Source organism: Fundulus heteroclitus, chromosome 24 (assembly GCF_011125445.2).
Source record: "Fundulus heteroclitus isolate FHET01 chromosome 24, MU-UCD_Fhet_4.1, whole genome shotgun sequence".
In the NCBI taxonomy this organism is placed as follows: Eukaryota; Metazoa; Chordata; class Actinopteri; order Cyprinodontiformes; family Fundulidae; genus Fundulus; species Fundulus heteroclitus.
In genome coordinates, this window is record NC_046384.1 from 18,253,555 (window position 1) to 18,273,559 (window position 20,005).

The 20,005-nt window shown below is 39.5% G+C and overlaps 1 protein-coding gene across 1 annotated transcript in view; it reads left to right on the plus strand.

The window, feature by feature from the left end:
• Nucleotides 1–20,005, plus strand: part of mgat5 (alpha-1,6-mannosylglycoprotein 6-beta-N-acetylglucosaminyltransferase) — a 63,091-nt gene that overhangs the window by 3,694 nt on the left and 39,392 nt on the right. Inside the window, exons 2-4 of the mRNA XM_012871751.3 lie at nucleotides 2,370–2,534; nucleotides 16,821–16,897; nucleotides 19,761–19,850. Of these exons, the coding sequence (XP_012727205.2) occupies nucleotides 2,370–2,534; nucleotides 16,821–16,897; nucleotides 19,761–19,850 (332 nt within the window). The remainder of the gene's footprint in view (nucleotides 1–2,369; nucleotides 2,535–16,820; nucleotides 16,898–19,760; nucleotides 19,851–20,005) is intronic.

The window sequence follows — 20,005 nt, forward strand, 5'->3', positions numbered from 1 at the left end:
AAAACTATGCAATATGCATGATTGTAGATATTCAGAGAATCCTTCCTTTTCCTGTTTGTTTTTGTTCCCGTAATGTGATTGAGTTTCACACTGCTACAGCTGGGTGCTGTCCGCTGTCCAGTATCATACAAAAATCCATTTCCAAGTCTTGATTAGGAAGCGAGGCAACAGGATGCACTCTGCTTCCTGCATTCGGCTTGATCTGATTTGTAATGACTTCAAGAGGCTGGCCGGGGATGCTCTTCGTTACCCATGAAGGACCCATAAAATCCATTTCAATTTAATTCTGTGAATCCCAAAAGCCCTTTCAGGGACCTTGGCAGCTTCAGCTATACGTATAAATGTAATTTTGCAAAACAGTGGGCGGGTGCGTAAAAAAAGAGGCAAAATTATACTCGGCTCAATCATAAACCTACCGTAAACATGCGTCGGTTTTCTGAAGGTTTAAACGTTGGGAGAGAGCAGCCGTCATCCTATCAGTGCCATATGTGCAGTATTATTGAGGCAGAAGAAACCACTATCAGTATTTGATATTCAGTCTTCACTCTAATTAGATCTGGCCGATAGAATAGAGTTTTGCAGCGTTTTTTTCCAGGACTACTTTCTATGTTGGAGAAAATAAAGAGTTAATGGCTGCTTCTAGTAGAGAAACGCAGCTCTGAGCCATCGGTTAATATCAATGCACACAATATTAAAAAGATGGCGTCTCCTTCAGGGAGTTGCACGGTCTGATGCTCTAAAACTATTTCAATTCACAAACCATTGATTACTACTCCTAACATGTTGTTTCACTTTAGGATTTCTCTGTTAAGAGCTAAGATGCTTTGTGAATAACTTTTATCAAGGTAAAAACAACTGTACAAATATGTCATCCTAGCCTTTTTGTCTCATTCTGAGCTGCACAACGTGTTTAATTGCAATCGTTGTTACGCGATGACTTTGTGCAAAATGAATGTGGGCCAAATCTGACCTGTAAAGGACTGTTTCGATATATTTGGTTGGCTATAGCAGCTCAGTATTTTAAATTTTTCTAAATAGTCTGTTGGTATTTATTATGCATAATTATACATACTTGCTTAAAATCACCCTAATCATTTGCACACTTTATTTTTTTCGGATTATGCTATTTACTAATAACTGGACAGTATTTTTGTTGTTGATGCAGATTTGCCCTTATTGCACCTATTCTTTTTTTATGTTTTTACCTTTCGTGTGTATCTGCTTGCTTCCATTAACGTTTCACTTTGCTGCTGGGACACTTGATTTTCCCTCTGAGGGACAATAAAGGTCATTTCTATTCTGTAGCTTTAAACTCTCTGCTCTCCAATGTTATTTATGTTATTTATTTAGTTTAGGGCTACACCAGATATAGAACTAATATTTGAAGGTGGTAAAGCTCAGGAAGCGTGGTGCGGTTATCGTAATGATGGAAAAGAAGAGTTATGAGGAATGTGCTGCAATATAATAAGTACCATTATGATGTTTAACTACATTTGTGTGGCTAAAATCCACTCAGTTATTCTATTGGCCCAAATCATCCTGGTGTGTCGTTCCCTGGCCAATCTCCCAGATTTGTAAGCAGGCATGTCTGACGGGGTAAGGGAAAGTGTTATGTAAGAGATGAGCCTGTTATCATGTGAGGAAATCAAATATTAATTATCATGAACCGGGTTTGGCGATAATAATCTGAGCTCTTTGCAGATAAAAAGTAGGTTGGTCGTTATGTATTACTGGCTATTATTGTCTGTTTGGCGGTTAAAGGAACTCTGTGAGACTTAACATTTTCCTCTAAATGTCATCGCAATCGCTGCGGGTTAAAGTATCAAAGAAAATAGCTCAGTAAATAAGGCCAGAGAATGCCGGGCTTTAGTAATATGTCAATGCCATTCTGAGTATATGTCCTTTCCATCTCATTACTGTGCAGAAATATCCTGCGTGCTTTACTATTAGCCGTGTCCTCTGCGACATTAATGGAGAAAAAGGCATCTCGTGGAAAAAAAAAAAAAAAAAAAATAAGCCAGATGATAATGAAAGAGATTCTCCTGCGGGATCTAAAAAGCATAATGGAGATATTATAAGGGGTTTATATTAACACTCTAAATGGTTTTATCCTTTTCGTGGTTTTAGATCATCAACCTCAAGACAATTTAAAAAAAAAAAAAAAAAATCCAAAGCGCTCAATACTTTGAGAATTAACCTATTTTTTTTTGCTTCATAGACATCGCTAAAAAATTTTCTCAGTTTTTAATGTCAAGATGAGCAGATCAGTCGTTTAGGTGAAAGGGAGACGCAGCGGGACGCCTGACCTAACTTGTTGGAAACTTGATGTCTTTGATTGGGGAAATGAACATGCCTGTTCTCTCCTGCAGACTTGAAGAAGACCCTCGCAGTGCTGCTGGATAACATCATGCTGAGACTTGGCAAGCTCGAGTCAAAGGTGGAGAACATTTACAACGGCACTGGAGCTAATCTGACCAATGGCAGCGGCACGGCCACCCCCAGTGCCTCAAACTCAGAAAAAGTGAATGTTGCCGGTATGTACTGCATGTTCTTCTTTTAAATCAATCCGCCGGAGCACCGCTGGACACGCTGTGTTGTGCTAAACTTTGCAGCTATGGCACAGTTCGGTGATTGTGCTTGCTGAGATTTGGTCAAACTGCTGAAAATCTGTCTGCTGACATTTTAACTGTTTTTGTCAACGCCAGCAGGGAAACGCCTCATGTCACTGTCCCCTTTTATCATTAATCATTAATTACTTCACCAAAAAAGGTTGGAAATGTGTGGTTATTCAGAGCAGTTTTTGCAGCAACATCTGTCCTTAATGAATGATTAATGATCAGTATTAATGAATAATAGGCTGCATCAGTACACCACTTATAGTAGGGAAATTCTACCCCATAATTACTCAATACCTGCATTTAATCCTATTTTCAAATGTATTGATATTCATTAACACTTGAGGAGCAAATAAACAACTCAAGATATAAAATGTTCTTCCAATTATGCTCTCTTTTTTTGTATGTATTTAAATGACCAATAAAAACCCTTTGAAGATTTAGTGTGATAATGTGACAAAATGTAAAAACACTGTTTTTCATAGCACTGTATAAACCTTTTGTAGGTCAAGGTTGTATTCAAATGCAAAGTACAGAGTTTTCTAACATGGTTTAGTTTAAGGTACCTTTTTGTTTGGTCTTCTCCTCTGACCGGAGAGTAAGCTTACCAAGACCTGTGACATGTCTATAAAGATGTATTGTTCTGTTCACACCCCTAGTAGCTGTAACCTTGATAAATATTTCTAGTTGCATGACGATGTGAGGCCAGCGCCTCTCTTGATAGTGAACTACAGTCTCTAGCACTCCGGAGTGTCTTAGGAAGCATGCCTCCTGTGTTGGAGTGGGTGGCAGGCAGAGCTGTTTTCAGCTCCACTGCTGCTCCTCCCTGACTGAAGCACAATTACAGAGATAGAAATCATCTGGACAGTGAAGCGAACACGCCTGTCTTTCATGGCGGCTGCTATCAAGATGGAACAGCAGACTGGGATTGAACTGTTTCCACCGAGGATGCTGTAAACCTTCTTAGCTCAGGATGCTGGTCTGTCACAAACCAAGGCTGGGGCTCTTTAGTGTGCTAAGTCCATGTTTTTCTTCCTGTTTAAAAAGACCTGCCTGGTTGGGGAGCATGATTTGAGAGTAAAACATATTTCTAAATGGACTTTAGAGAAGTAAGGAGTCCATCTAACTAGCCAAATATATTGTTTACTGGCAGAGTTTGAAGACATGGTGGTTAAATAATATCCAGCCAAAAACAAATTAACCAAGCAGTCCACTGTTATTGTGACAATGTAAATCTTGATATTGTGATTTCAACATATTGTTCCTCTCCACTTCGTACCTAAGGTGACATCAGACCTTGTTCAAGTGCATTTGCTGTAAAACGAGGACAAAACTTGGGATTTTAATGAATGACACTGAAAAGGGTCAACTCTGAAATCTCCTGACAGTAACGCGTCACCAAGTCCAGTTGTAATGATGCGTCAAACGAGCGGGAAGAAGATTATATAAATAAGATTATGTAATTGGTTGTGGGCTTTTGGTAGTTAAATGCTTTTTCTTAAATGACTTAGCTTTTGGAAAGAGAAGCAAATCTGAACACATAAAAGCTCTTTGACCTTTTGACACTACTATATCTGTTGCATGTATTTGGTTTTCTGCTTTTTATCAATTAACACGATGGGTAATTTACTGAGCTACCTGCTCTGGTAGTCAACCTGCAGCTCCATGATTTAAAGACATGCTGCTCGTAGCTGTAATACCATAGTTGTACAATAGCGGCTAGCTAAATAATAGTGATGGTTGGTGCTTCTTTGTCGCTCCTTTTTGTATTTGGAGAGAACTCATCAACCCAGAACTTATTTTTATTTAAAGAAATTAAAATTTCAACCCATAGGAACAGTATTGAATGGAGGATGGAAGATCGTTGTAGTTTTGAAACCATAACTTTTCAAAATCTTATCCAATTGAATGTATTTATATAGCACGGTTAAAAAGCAACAAACGGCTGACCAACGTCATGTGCTCTGAGAAAGTAGCTAAAAACAGTAACTAAGACGGACATAAAACAATCTTTGACGACACAGCTCCTAGTATAGCAGCCTGAGACAGCCAAAAGTTGCTGTAGACGACACAAACTCATTTATGTCAACCCAAAAAGTTCTGTCAGTCAGGTTAGGTGGAAACGACTGCAAGGCTGCATCTTTAATACCAACACGCCCCAACAAGAAATTAAAAAGCCATGATCCTTTGTTTCAAAGGCAACTGTAGGGTCTAAAAGTGCAAAGACATCATGATCATCAGCATCAATAGCTTAAAAAAAACCCATTAACTTTTAAGAGCAGAAACTCTGTTAAACATTTTAAAACCAAACTGAAAGAACGTTATTTTTCTCTAAAAAAATGAATTTAATTGTGTAAAAATGCATTTCTCTAGCATCTTTGAACGGGGATTTATCCAAGAATACCTTGACCTGATCAGCCTTCAGTGAAGCAAAAAACAATTTAACATCTAATTGAATCAAACAAATAAATTTTTCCTGAAACTGTTTAGTTGTAGTTGTATTTGTACAGTTTTAAAAACATGGTGTATAATGGTCAGTCTGAGGTAAACGGGTCTATTTATCGTCTTTTGTGAATGCAGCCAGCATTTCTCCATTTGACCACATAGTGCTTTGTTGCACTGTGAAATTTCCTCGAGGAGACAGAGGTGGCTGCGGGCCCCTCTGTCTTTGCACAGGACTCTCTGATGGGATCAGATTGTCCATCCTACTTGGCTTAGCAGGAGGCAAATGGACCTGGATCCAGCGGCAGCGTGAGGCACCTTTGCTCCCCGTGTGTCGCTGATGTGGGTAATCAACCTCCCCACCGGTGTTTCAGGTGGGGTCCGGCCTGTGGCGTTTTAATCTCATCCCACACTCCACGGAAAACAGACAGACGTAATTTATCGTCAGGCTGTGATTTGCAGCTAGCTGGACCTTGACGCTCTCTTCTCCTGTTTAAGCCCCTATGCAGTGGATTTCTCTCTCCCTCGAGTGTGTTTAACTTTATCAATGTCCTTTTCATCTCTGGCTACACTGGTGGAGATGTCACCTTTGGCTATTTCTGCAGAAAGAGATGCTTCACAGCTTAATGTGTTTTCACCACTTTGTCTCTCAGCAGCGTGTCCACTCGCAACATTTTCCCATTCACAGTGAAAATGAACTCCACGGCGTTTAAAAGGGGCGCTTTGGCTGAGAGCATTATTCAGTTAAGCCATTTGACTAAAGCCACTCCTAATAGTACTTCCTGGCTTGCATTAACTTTTTCCACATTTTGACACATTAGAACCACAAACTTCTATGTGTTCAACTTGTACATTTTATTTATATATATATATATATATATATATATATATATATATATATATATATATATATATATATATATATATATATATATATATATATATATATATATATATACACACAAATAAGTATAAAACTTTTGCCCAGATGGTGTCTGATTAGTAATCGGTCAATTAATGTGAAACCCCCCCACAGAAAAAGCGTCCATTCTCCTTCTACAGACCAGCTCACCTTTTTTTTAGGCTGATTAAGGAAGCATGCTTGGGATGGGAGGAACATCTGGGCCCAACACCATTGGCTGTGACACGTGCTTCCCACTTTCTCACTGCACTTCTCTCACCCTACATTTTGTCTTTATTTAATTTCTGGTGCAATTTTCCAAGGTTTGAGTAATTTCAGGATGTGCTTTTAGACTTTTTGTTGAGTTTTTTTTTTTTCCCCTACCCCTCATCTGTGCCAGTGCTCTGCATTCACTCATCCGTTCTCACCTAACAAGGAACAAAAAGCTCCTTACCGATTTTTAGTGCAGCGATATGCCGTACAATTCAGTTTAGCAGCGGCTGTGTGACGAGGACATGTGATGAAGGCTGTCTGTGTTCATCTCCTGTCCTTGGACTGCTCTTGGTGTCTCAAATCTGGATCTTTCTCCCTGATAATTTTGCAGAGAACATCGGGCTGATCAGATTGCCAGAGCACAAAAGGCGGATTGGTTACAGCCAAAGTTTTTTTTTTTTGCTCACTGCAGCAGAGGGGAATGAGATCAGGGTTACGAAGGGGGGAAAACCTGGATTTGGTTTTCTGCCTCAAGGACTTTGCTGTGGAACCGGAGGTAGTGGGAGACATGTGTGTTGACCACCTCCAAACACGTGCTGGACAATCCGGGAAGCCCCTCTCGTTTATGTTACCCTGCTATGTGTCTAGATGGCAGGCCGGCCTCAAGAAGCTTTTATTTTCTTCCCAAACGCGCTCTTTTATACCTCTGTTATTTCCTATATGATATAAGGCTGTTTCTTCCTTTAGTATTCTTGCCCTAGTTGCATTGGCTGAGAAAACAAAAGTGACTAGGAAGTACCTTGAAGAGGCTTTAACCTTCGTCTTTATAGGTAAAGACTTTAAAAGCTGACTCTCAACCGTGCGGCTTCACAATCTGCTTCCCTCTGCTCCAGTTTAAGGCCATGGCTTTGAAATGGCAACAGTACAGCATCATCTGCAAAAATGAATGATGAAAGTCTGGCATTCCCCAAACCAGACACCTTCCAGACTGTCTTTAAAAATGTCATAATCACCACAAACAAGATCTGTGACAAGTGACCGCCTTGGTGCAGTCTGCTCTGGGAAGGAGATGAACTTTGCTCTGAGGATGCAGACCTAACTCTTGCTCTGGTTGTACAAGGACTGAGAAACTCGCACAAAAGACACTTGGTGTAAATATTCATAAGCATTTTCTAGACCAGGAGTTCCCAAACGTTTCAGTTTGCGACCCCCAGAAGACTGCCGACCTTTGGTGGGTGGAATTTTTTTGAAATTATGACAACAAAGTGATATTACAAAAATAATGTTTTTTATAAGCACTCTTACAAAAAAGTCCAGTCCCTCCTCTGCGTTAAAACAAGGAATGTCATGCATCTTGTAAAGTCATAGTTCAGTTCAATTTTGTTTATATGGCGCCAACTCAAGGCACTTTACAAAGTCAAATTTAATCAAATCATACAGATTGGTCAAACATTTCATAAGGAAACTCAGCAGATTGCATCAGGTCTTGATAAGCAGCATTTACTCCTCCTGAAAGAGTGTAGAGCCACAGTGGACAGTCATCTGCATTGTTGGTGGCTTTGCAGCAATCCCTCATACTGAGCAAGCATGAAGCGACAGTGGAGAGGAAAACTCCACCTTAACAGGGAGGAAAACCTCCAGCAGAACCAGGCTCAGTATGAACGGTCATCTGCCACAACTGACTGGGGTTCAGAGAAGACAGAGCAGAGACATAAAAAGCACAGAAACACACATTGATCCAGGAATCCTGTTAAATGGTAATAGCGGGTGATCTGTCCTCCTAGATGGTGTCACAGCTAACAGAATACCTGACCAGGTGTATCTACTATGAAGAAAAAATGACATAATAAAAAGTTCAAAGTTGAAATCACAAGCAATGCAAATTGGAGAACAGTAGGAGAACTCAGCATAGGGAGAGAGATAGACCCTGATGTCCACCAGCAGCATAACTACAAAGATAGCTCAACCTAAGCCACTCTAACTATAAGCTTTGTCAAAAAGGAAAGTTTTAAGCCTAGTCTTAAAAGTAGACAGGCTGTCTGCCTCACGGACTAAAACTGGGAGTTGGTACCACAGGAGAGGAGCCTGATAACTAAATGATCTAATAGTTCAGTATTGATTTCACAAAAAAAGAAATCTCGTGAGCCCCCGGCGGGGGTCCAGACCCCCACTTTGGGAACCCCTGCTAGACCAAATGTGGACTGGACAACCAAACTCTCATGTCCCCTTTGAAAGGCACGCAAGAGGTAAAAATCTGATGTACTGGTCTGTAGCCTGAATCAGAAGATTGGGAAATCAGTTTCTGCCTGACATCCTCAAGTAAATTTTTCCAGTGAGACTGAGAAGTAGGAAAACCCGATAGTTGGAACACACCTTCCATTCCCTGTTTTCCATCCACGTGTTGTCTGGGAATACCATGTGACGTTGAAGATGTGTGAAGTACAACAGGTTCTGCTCTTCATCTCAGCTCCTACTGAGAGCTTTAGTTAGTATCAGTTTTATTGCACTATGAAACTGGCAATCAGTCGGGTTACATTATGGTGAGATTATCTAGATGTTGGGTATGCTTTACTTCTCCTTTGACAAAACGCATTAGCCACATGGACATGCCCCTTCTGGTTGTGGAAACTGTAGATTTGAAGTTATCCAGGATTCTACTTTATCCTTTTAAACCACAAGGATCCAAGCTGGACTTCCTGATTATATCCCCTGATCTCTCTTGTTCAACTGTCAGCGTCCACAGTTAGCTCTGCTTCCCTCCTGTCTAACTGAGCTGCCACTAAGATGTGTAAATTTGCACTCGTTATTATCTCCCAGGAAAGTGCCGGGAAAGGGAAGGTTGTTTGGCTTTAGGGGAAACTGCACTTTTCACCTGAATTCTTTTTCTGAATATTTTCAGATTTTCCTGATAAGACTTGACACATCACCATCTACACATCCTGCAGCGACTTGGCAAACTATTCACACGCTTCAAGTTTTTCATGTTTGGTCATGTTCAGAGGTTTCAAGTAACGAAGTACAAATACTTGTTTTTTTTTTTTGTTTGTTTGTTTTTTTTAACCTTAAGTAGAAATTTTGCTTATCTATACTTGAGCTGTTAGGTTCTCTCCTGCTTCCGCCATCGGTTACACTTTATTTCAAGGGGTGTACATAGGACTGACATTACACTGTCATAAACATGACATAACACCTGTTATGAACACAAATGACTCTTTATGAATGTTTAGGACTGTTGTCATTAATTGTCATTCGGTAAATTATGACACTATTAAAGCAAAGTTGACATTGTTTAAAATGTGTTTGTTATGACAACTTGACATTAACAGAGACAAGGTTAAGTTTAGGGTTTGACTTGGGATTAGGTTAAATTAAGGGTTTGATTTGGGATTAGGTTAAATTAAGGGCTTGATTTGGGATTAGGTTTAATTAAGGGCTTGACTTGGGGTTTTGTTAAATTAAGGGCTTGTCATAACAAAGACATTTTAAACAATGTCAACTTTGCTTTAATAGTGTCATAATTTACTGAATGACAGCTCACAGTGGTGGCCTCCATGTGTCAGTGGGTCACCGGCATCTTGACTGACCAGCAGGTTAACATGCTCAAGATAGTGGACTTCTGAACAAACCCCACACCGCCCCCCCTCACCGTCCTCAACAAACAATGAAGACGTCACTGTCAAATATTTGCCCTACCAAAACCTGGCTCTTTTTTTCTCCTGACTTTCTTTTTTTCTTTATGAAAAATATCATATTTGAGGTCAGTACACTGTGAACAGTAGATACCAAATCAAATTTCGGCTTTTGTGCACACAATTCTGATTTAAGAACATTTTCATGTCTCTCCACAGACACTTGATTAAGTTAATGTCTGAACTTTGACTAGGCCATTTTAACACAGAATGTTTTTGTCTGAACCTGAAGTAAATGAGCATCGTATGTTTGCAGCCTCGTTTGCAAAGGGTTCTGGTTGTATGGTGACAACATTGGAAAACATTCAAAGGGTATAAATGCTAATGCCAGGCGCTGTATCGGTTACGGTGGGACTCGTAGTTTCATGAAGTGAGCGCTCTCATTGGAGCTTCAGTAAAGTTTGTTTTAGCTCAGACACTGAGGTGAAAAACAGAGAGCAGGAGAGAAAGGATAGCATAAACCAGATGTCCGCCGTCCACTTCTAGAGTTGTCCAATGTCAAATGACTTCATGGAATTGGACTAACACTAGCAGGGAAGGATAATGGAGGGAAAAAGAAAACACATGGAGTGCTGCATATCTTCACAGATGAGGCTATTTTAAGGGCGATCAGATGAATAACACTTCACTAAGCGCTGGGTAACAGTGACTTCAGCGCCGTAAGATGCCTCTGGATAGATCATTTAAACTGGAATGATCTCATTTTTCTCAGCTTCTGATTATTTGCATGTTTTATATACGACTTTTTGCCTCATTATCTTAAGTTTAATACGGTTTCCACCCTCAGTTTTATTTTATTATGTGCTGCAGCCACTTATAAACTTCTGTACTGGCATTTTTTCATTTGTGGTTTTAAGCACTTTGTAAGAAAAGCCTTTTTAGTGCCATTTTCAGCTGCGTGTGACGTTGGCTTCTGTTTGCTTTGGTTTGTTTGGTCTCCTGTTGACTACATTAACGTTGGGTTCTGGTGTATTTCCGATCTAACCTCACCCTAGAAAGCATGCGTCGCGTCCTCGTTTGGTTATGTTTGCATCTGACATTTCCTGGACATTCAAAGCTTCGCTAATAGTTCCAGATTTGCTGCTGCGTGATACTTTGGAGCAATGCGGAGGTTGTTGCGAAGCAGTCAACTTAGTTTGGCGTATTGGCCACGAGTGCCTCCGATTTAAACAGCCCCATCTCTCCTGTTTTTGATTATGAAGGGAACTATATTTAGCTCTTCCTTGGCAGCAGCGTCTGCTTGATTAAATTGAGGGAAAGATTTGCTCGGTGGTGTTGGCGCACACCGCTTGATGACAGGCTGTCCCTGGTTGTTCATTTGGTTGGTTGGCTGCTACCCTGATGTGGCTGAAGGATGGAGAACAAGCAGCTCGCTCTGCGCCTTTTGTCTCTCTACAACCCCTTTTCCCCAAAAACTGAAAGGTCCTGTTTATCTATGCTGCTTTTCGAAGAACACAGCCGCCGCAGTATTGTTTACACAAAGCAACTCTACAAATACAGTTGAAATGAGATATTTATTTGCACAGTGTAGGAAGACGGGTGTTTGATTTTCTCGTTGTCTGACGTTAGATCAGAATATACGTTTCCTGTTCAAAATGCCAGAATGAGCCACGGAGCATAGACACCTTCTTATAATTAAAGTTTCCAAAGATTTTTAGCATTTTTGTACAATTATCTTTGAAATTGTATGTTTATGAAGAGTTTGCTGTAATTTGTATGCTGCCTTGCTCTCTCACACACATCTTCACCTTTAAAGTTTCTGTGTGACTGAGATACAAGGGCTTCATGATGGTCGCTTCAAAACACGGACTTTGTTGCCCTCAAGCCACTGTCCATTAAGCCATTGTTCATTTGGAAGACCCATCTATGCCCAGGCTTTAACCTTCTGGTTGATGTTGTCTGAATATTTCCACCTGATGTTCTTTCCTCATGATGTCTTCTGTCTTGTGAAATGCACATGTCTCTCCTGCAGCAAAATACCTCCCCGGCAAGGTGCCGCCTCAACCATAATTCAGTTTGGACTGTGCCTTGAGGCTTGCGAGCTTTCCCTGTTTTTAGTTTAAGTGTAAAAAAAGCCATTATGCAAAGGCACTGCTTAAAAGGCTGAGTTTATCATTAAATCTTCAGACTGAAGAAGTCTCTTGAAGAGACGAAACATTTCAACTAAGAACTCAAATTATTATTTTTATACCTGAATTATTAAGATGCATCAGGACATAAATGTAAAAATGTTCATGATGATCAAACACTTTTTGAGTTTTTATCTGATCAAACACAGCGGATTGAGCACAATTCTCTTTTTGACATTGTGGCAAGATTTCATTAGATATTTCTTCACAAAAGGAAGCAGTGTGTTTGTGGGGTTGCTTTAAATTACATCCAAAGTTGACACTCAAGTAACTCGGAGGTTGTGAAATGGCTCATAAAAGTTTGCATCATCGTTAGATTTGCCCACACTGTTTAAAGGTAACCTCGCTGTATGTTGAATGTAATACAGTGAGGGGAGAAGAGGGGGGGGGGGTGCTTTCTTTTTTTATGCAGTGTATGCAAATAACTGGTTTCATCTGCACACAGTGCTGTCTGTACGCACCTTTTGGCATCCCCAGTGAAGAGATGGTAACAGTAGGGCTGTAACGGTACAGAAAAAAAAACAGTTCAGTGCGTTTTCAGGTTTTAAAGTCAGTTTGGTATTTAGTACGTTTCCGTCAATATTTTACAATTTCTGAAAATCGGATTTTGTTATGGTTATGGAACTAGAAATTTGGATGTTTTTCAGTGAATAAAGTAGTGTAAGCTGGCATAGCCAGTGCCCGGATAGAAATATTAAGCAACAGTAACACTTAAAAACTGTTAATGTCTAGAAATTTTTAAATGTGCCCGTGCTTAATAACAATATGTTTTATTTGTATAGCGCTTTTCTAAAAACTGACACTTTACAAGAATCAAATAAAAATACAAGGACACTTAAGTACATCAAACAGTATAAAATAAGAAAAAATACTTAAAATACACATAACTGGACAGCATAAAACAGAAAATCAATAATACATTAAAAGCTATTGTAAAAGGCGAGTATAAAACATGTTTACATGACTTAAGAGTTGTTTTGATATTTGCTCTAACTAGTTTACCAATTGTACCTGAATGCAGCATGAGCAGCCATAGGAAAAACCCTCTGCCATTAACAGATTCATCTGACATGTTATATAATGCAAGGAATTTGGGCTTGTTGGATGTTACAGGTATTCATTTGCATGTCAGCTAAATCTTTGACGTTTACAGCTGGCTTGATGTTGTTTTTAGATGTGTAATTACGTGTAGAACAAGCGACACACTGTTTCAGAAGTGCCGTGTTCCCTTTAAGAGCCCATGAGGGAAGACGGTAAGATTGTGTGTGGGAGCGCCCGGCAGGCTTGGGTGTGACAGGGAGGAACTGATGGCTCAGCTAAAGTTATTGTATGGTGTAGGTGCCCAGGTTACTGGATACAAAGAAAGCTGGCTGCTCCTCAAGTGCACAGGCTGTTGTTGTTTGATCACCCTTATGAAAGATTGAGAGGGACCTTTTAACTGGTACAAATTTATTCAGTATGTTAAAAAAAAAATGAAATACCATGTTGCTTCCATCCATTTTCTAACACACTTATCCCTATTGGGGTCACGACTGGTGCTGGTGCCTATCTCCAGCTGTCAATGGGGGAAAGGCAGGTTGACAGTATGTCACAGGAAATCCCATGTTAAGTAAAATAATTACAATACAATTTCCAGGAAATAAGTGTAACATTTTTTCATGTATACCTTTTTAAAGATTGTTTACCAAAATGTAAAATATCTTGATTACTTAATTTTAAAAAAATTGGAAGGTTAAGAAAACAACCTTTTATGTAGGGTAGGTTGATACAGATAAAATAGTCATAAAATGGCGACAGGGACATTGCTTTTTAGAAAATGTGCCTCTCTACACTGAGTATAGTAAAAACTATGAAGTAAACTGTTATAAACAAGGATAGACATGAACCCCTATTTATCTTGCGATCACGTGGCAAGAGCAAGGTAATGAGGGAAGTGAAAAATGTCTGCAGAGTTGGATTATGTGGGCATCAAAATATAGGAACAACCCTTAGATGCCATCTTGCCAACTGCTTGTTTAGGAAGGATTTCAGAAAAAGCCTCTTCTGCCCTACCATCACAAATGTAAACATGGAGATTATTAAACTTGGTTGTGAGATTATCATGGAGCCAATTTCTGAAGGGAGTTTAAGATTTAGCTTTTAAGTGTTTTTAGACTCTAGATATTGTGAGGAACTACCTGGACAGCACTAAGTATTAGCACGTTTTTTTAAGCAACATGCATTCAGGCTGCCTATAATATACTGAATTTTAAGCAGAAAGACATTTAACCAAATTTATAGAAATCTAGAGTTTACAGATGGGATGGGATCTGAAGGACTGAAATGATGATGATACTGTAGTGATAGTTGTTAAAATAGGAAGAACCATAGATGGAAAATCTTGATGAGTAAATTATTAAGAGCCAGCTAAAGGGGCAAAAAGTGAAACTTCACCACTAGGTGGGCTGTTGAGCACAGTCTGTAGACCAAAAGCCACAAAATGTAAGCACCAGACCAGTTATCTGCTTCAATGTAACTTTTTTTTGTCAAAAAAAGATGCCCTGAAATTATGCAAGGATTAGCGTGGGAAGCCCGCTGGGCTGCATTAAACAATGCTAACCATGTTAGCTGGGTTATCGGCTCCTCCCTTACAACAGTAACACCTGGCCTATTGCTGGTCAGACTCCAACTATTAAGCCACATGCCACAATTGTAGCATTAAATTGAATGAAATCAACATAGCAACAGAAGTCTAACAAGACTGTAGGAGCACCAAAAACCAGCATTGACTTCATGCCGTTACTCACCAGTCCAGAGGAGAAAGGTTAGCTCTGAGTCAAACTGGAGCTGCCGTGGCTCTCAGTGCTCTCCACCTCTGAAACACGAGGCCAATTGTTGATTTGTCTTTTTCCCTTTTCTGACAACTTCTTTGCCAAAGACTGTTTTTTTTATGGTATTAATGGGTCCTGGTCATCTGTGGGTGAATGTGGTGGTCCTGAGTGGCAGCTGCTCACATGGACGTAGGTGCACAAGGAACCCAGCTTTGGAAACAAGAGACTGGAGAACAACACAGAGACATGGAGTGTGAAGTCATACCAAAAGATTCCTTTAGTTCTTCACAAAAATAGTTTTTTTTTAGTTTTCTATATAACCTAATGAAATTTTGCTTATTACTTCTTTAACTCGAAGTGTGTGGCATCAATGATTTTGTTACAAACATTGTTTTAAAATAAATGCTTTGTCCCTCACTGGATAAATGAGGGATATTTTACCCTGCAGACGACTATCACACCTCTGCATGGCTGTCTGATAAGATGTTTTTGTTTCCAAATGACATGTAAACCAGCTCAGGTGTAGATTTTGGTTTCACTATTCACTCACTTAAAGCAAATTTAAAGCCTCTTTGTTTTATCCAACAGGTTTCATTTTAAACCTGTTGGATGCTTCTACTTAGGAACCAACAGAGTTTATTTTCCATTCTGTGAAAGAGAAGTGAAACCAGAACGTAACCTTTCAGGTTTCAATAACATCAGAAGGCCCATTTTTAAACGCTTTTCTGCTGGCATTGATGTGCAGCTTTTTCAATATTATTTTACCTGCTGTGTTTTTTTTTTAATTCTGTTTTGTTACGATAAGATTCATTTAGCAATCGTTATTTGACTAGCCAGCTTAAAAAAAAAAACTAAGTGTGAAGGATTGGTTTGAGCTCTGATGATGAACTTTGACATGCCTAAATCCAGGAAAGCACCAGAATAAACCAGTGGGGCAGGTCAGCCCTGCTTGTAACAATAGCCCTACATGACGGCTCTTCATAAATGACTTCTCATGTCATATTCGATGAACCGGTTTTCACCCTCTGCCAGCAGACATCAGTGCTGATGACTGCCAGCGCCTCTGAATGACAGTCGGGACAAATTACCGTTTGACTGGAGGGCATGCATGAAAGAAAGAAAGCCTGAATGTTCGTCTTGACGCTTTCAGCAGGTCTGGTTTTGACAGCAGCAACACAAAGTTTTCCTTGTTTGTGAAGAAGGAAGACATAATAGTCATGGTTTTCAAATTCTTTTACAGATACAAATCTGGAAAGTGTTAATCCGTTAAGTGTTAAACACTTCAAAACAATTTTTCCGCATTCTTTTTTTAAAAAATACCGCAAGCTCAGTCAGGTTGAACAAACAGTGTCTGTGAACGATAATTAGGTCTTGCTGCAGATTCTCATGTGGATGTAGGTCAGGGCTTTGACGGGGCCATTTCAACACATGAATACGCTTTGATTTAAAGCAAAGGTACGCCCTAACCCTCTTTGTCTGTAACGGGCTTCTCAGCAGCAATCCTTCTGCAGCTATTTCCACAGCATCATGCTGCCGACACCATGTTCCACCACAGGGACGGGGTGTTCAGCGCCATATGAAGCTAGTTTTCAGCCTTTAAAATGTTCAGTTTTGGGACTAAAATTTGAAAATCATGTATAATTTAACTGTCATACAAATCCTATAAAAATGGTTTAACATTGGAGAAATTTTCAAAATATGTGAATGCTTTCACGAGGCAATTGTTTGCGCTTCTAAACAGCTCATAAAAATAGTTAGTTTTATTTGCCACTTGTATGTTTTTGCCACCTGTCTTGCTAGCTCTCTGAAATGCAGAGATCCTTCTCAAAAGTGTTGTGGGAGGCACAATTAGATGCACCGTGCCATCTCTGTCCTTTCTCCAAACTGCAGCATCCCAAAATTTTTTGAATTTTCATCTATTGCTGTCTCCAGTGTGATGTTGGACAATTTCTTTTTTTTTTATGGCTGACCCAGTCGACCTTATTGATTTCCTTCTCCGGTTTCTCTCTCTGTTCCTTTAGACCTCCTAAATGGAGCCCAGGAGAAGTGCGAGCTGCCGCCTCTGGATGGTTTTCCTCACTGCGAGGGCAAGCTCAAGGTGAATCACACACACAGTCCTCTCTCTCTTTCTCTCTCTGCTCCTGCTCCTTTCACACTTTCGTTTTACTCCCCTTAAATTGCTTGCTTTTTGTGAGATCCAGGGTGTTGTGCCTTTTATTTGAAATGGAGACTCTCCTGGATTGACTCAGACTGTGAACTTGAAGCATAATATTTGCACACTTGCAGTTTGCGCGCTACCAGACACTTCACACACGTTGGAATGACTCATTTTCCTGGTTGAAGTCGATGCAAATATGAACAAAAGAAATTTTCATTGCCATTTTGGATGCATTAGGGATTTAATTACAAGCAGTTTGGTGACTAACAAGCCTGTTTCATTTTTATCCCTTCCCATTATTAGATGGATCTGCGTTCTTGTCCTAAGATGTTGTTTGGCTCCAAAAAAAAAGACGTTTATTTCTTATTTATTTGACTAAAACATTTAAACACCTCTATTTATTTGTTGATTCCATCTATTGGACTTATCTGAACAACTGAACAGAAGAAACATTGACTGCATCTGTTGCAAAATGTTGCAGAGAAGCATCAGAGAGTTGATTGGGACAAGATGCCAACACACTCACAATTATCGTGATACTAGCCTATTTTTAAGTAATCAACTAATAAAGATTAAATTACTCTCCTAAAACATGTTTCATGTACACATGTAACTGGAGACATCACAACAAGCGTTCTTTATATTCAAACTCTTCCTTCAAATCCTATTGGTCGACAGACGGTCAGAGACAGAATAGTGTTTGGATAAGCTAAATAAACGCGACTGTCGCTGCGTAGTAGCAGCTATTTAAGTTACCTGAAGCAGAACTACAACATTTACTGGTTTTTGGATTTTGAGAATAACATTACGAGATAAATATAAGTAGATTTATACCAGTTAAAGTTTTGCTTCCCTGTTTTCTGCTGCTCTACTGAGGCAGCAGCGATCATGACTTTGGGCTCAAACATACACGGTCGAAACTCAAAGCTTGTGAAATGTTGTTGAAATGAACCTCTCCGTGTTTTTTATTGCCGGCCAATTAGCTTGATTCCTGTCTCTTGTCACGTCACTGACCCAAATACAAACAACCATAGAATTAGCAGCTTTTTAACCTTAGTTCCTTCATAAAGACGTTTGTATAATAAAATCCTGGCATGGAAACCTGTGCATCCTTACCAAACTGTGTGTATTTGGTGTGCGCGTCATTAAGAAAAACATGCATTAGAAAAAAAGAAGGAAAAAAAGAAAAACATGCATAGCAATGGCAGTGGAGAGCATATTTAACATAAAGCTTATGTAACATGAATAAAATAAATAAGGACTGAGTATCTTTTTGTGCTGTTGCAGCTTTCAGGTCGTGTAGCCGAGTGCAGCTTGCTGCAGGAAGTCTCTTTGATCAAGTCTTAAATAATGTCCTTTCTTAAAATTCCCGCTCTGAACAGGTTCTCTTGTGTTTTTCCTCATAGGCAGTTTGTGAAAGAGGAATTTTGTGATGAATCATCATGGGTGGCTTTCTTGATGAAATGCATGTTCAGTTGTTCCCTGGTGCTCTCGCTTTGACATCTGCTCTCACAGCATTAGGAGTTAAATGTAACCGTTTGGCTTTAATATCAAATTCCTCATTTGTAATTTTTTTCACAAGTTGTTGGGCTTATTTAGACCCATAAAAGAGACACATAAAGAGCATGCACAAGTTTAGTCTATCTCTCTGTGTGTGTATGTGTGTTTATCTCCCTGAAGCATGCGATGCGTTTTTATCTGTGTTATCTGCTCTACCAGTAACAATCTTTAACCGATGCGTCAGCATTTCTGAGCCGATACCTAAACACTTGTGTATGCACGCCTGGAACCAGCAGCGGTGTTCCTGTGATCCCTGAGTGTTTGTTTTTATGCTTGATTTTCATTCATGGCAAATTTACACTGTGTAGACAATCTTTAATATTAGCAGTATGACTTTTATAAGTAGGTATTTTTTAACATAATGAACCGAGATGGCCCAGTACGGTTTACTGTATGTAATTCTAAATTATCCATTTGCTGGATTATTACCCAAAGCCTATTTCTTTAGTGAAATCTGAGCTATAATCATAGTTAAAAACTCTTACATTCCAGTAGATTACTACACTATATCAATATTTCATGGCGTTTTGCCTACTTCACTTAGCAGAAAGATGTTCAGTCATTTCCAAGAAATATTTTGTCACTCCCAGAGTTTCTGCTGGACAGCATTGTGATTTTGCTCAAACATCGGTCAACAAGGTTCTGAAAGCTACTATAATGTTCTTAGAATAAACGTAAATGCACGCGTTATTTTTTCTGGCTCGACACATCCTGCTAAATATAATAATCCCACATCTAGCTGGTCTGGAGCAGATTGCTAAAGTGCTGCTAGGCTAACGTTAGCATGTGTTTTGACTCACTGACAATTGCTCATATTATATTTTGATGGTTTCATTGTGCTGAAGGAAAATAGTTCTCATGCTTTATAAACTTAGAGGATCATACATTTTAACCACTAGTGTTTCAGCTTCTCTCTGCCCAGCTCTCCTCTTCAGGGATATTTACATGAGATTAACCCACAAAGCAGATCATTGGACTGAAGCAGCCATTGCAGTCTTTCTTTCACTGTAAATCGCATTGTAAGGTGTGAAAAATACTGATTAATTAAATCCACAAAATGATAAGAAAGCGGTGTACATGAAAATACGGCGTGGTTACCATTAGTTAAACTCTGACCTAACAGAGTACGGTCGCTAAATTGCCTCATTTGGTTTTTAAATTCAGTTTAATCCGTAGCGTTTCTTGGTGAATGACTTTAATTAATAGCAGACTAAATGTTCTTTTCTCCGTGTTTTATTTGCAGTGGATGAAGGACATGTGGCGCTCCGACTCCTGCTACTCCAACTATGGTGTGGATGGCTCCACCTGCTCCTTCTTCATTTACCTCAGCGAGGTGCGTCCGTTGTTTAAGGTTGTTTTAAACTTTAATTTATGTGGCTCTCCTTGTTTTTGACATTAAATGCTGTGAAGAACTAGCAATCTACACAGAAGTTGTGACGAGCTGTTTTAAAACTCAATTATTAGTCTTTTTTTTAAAAATGCATTTGT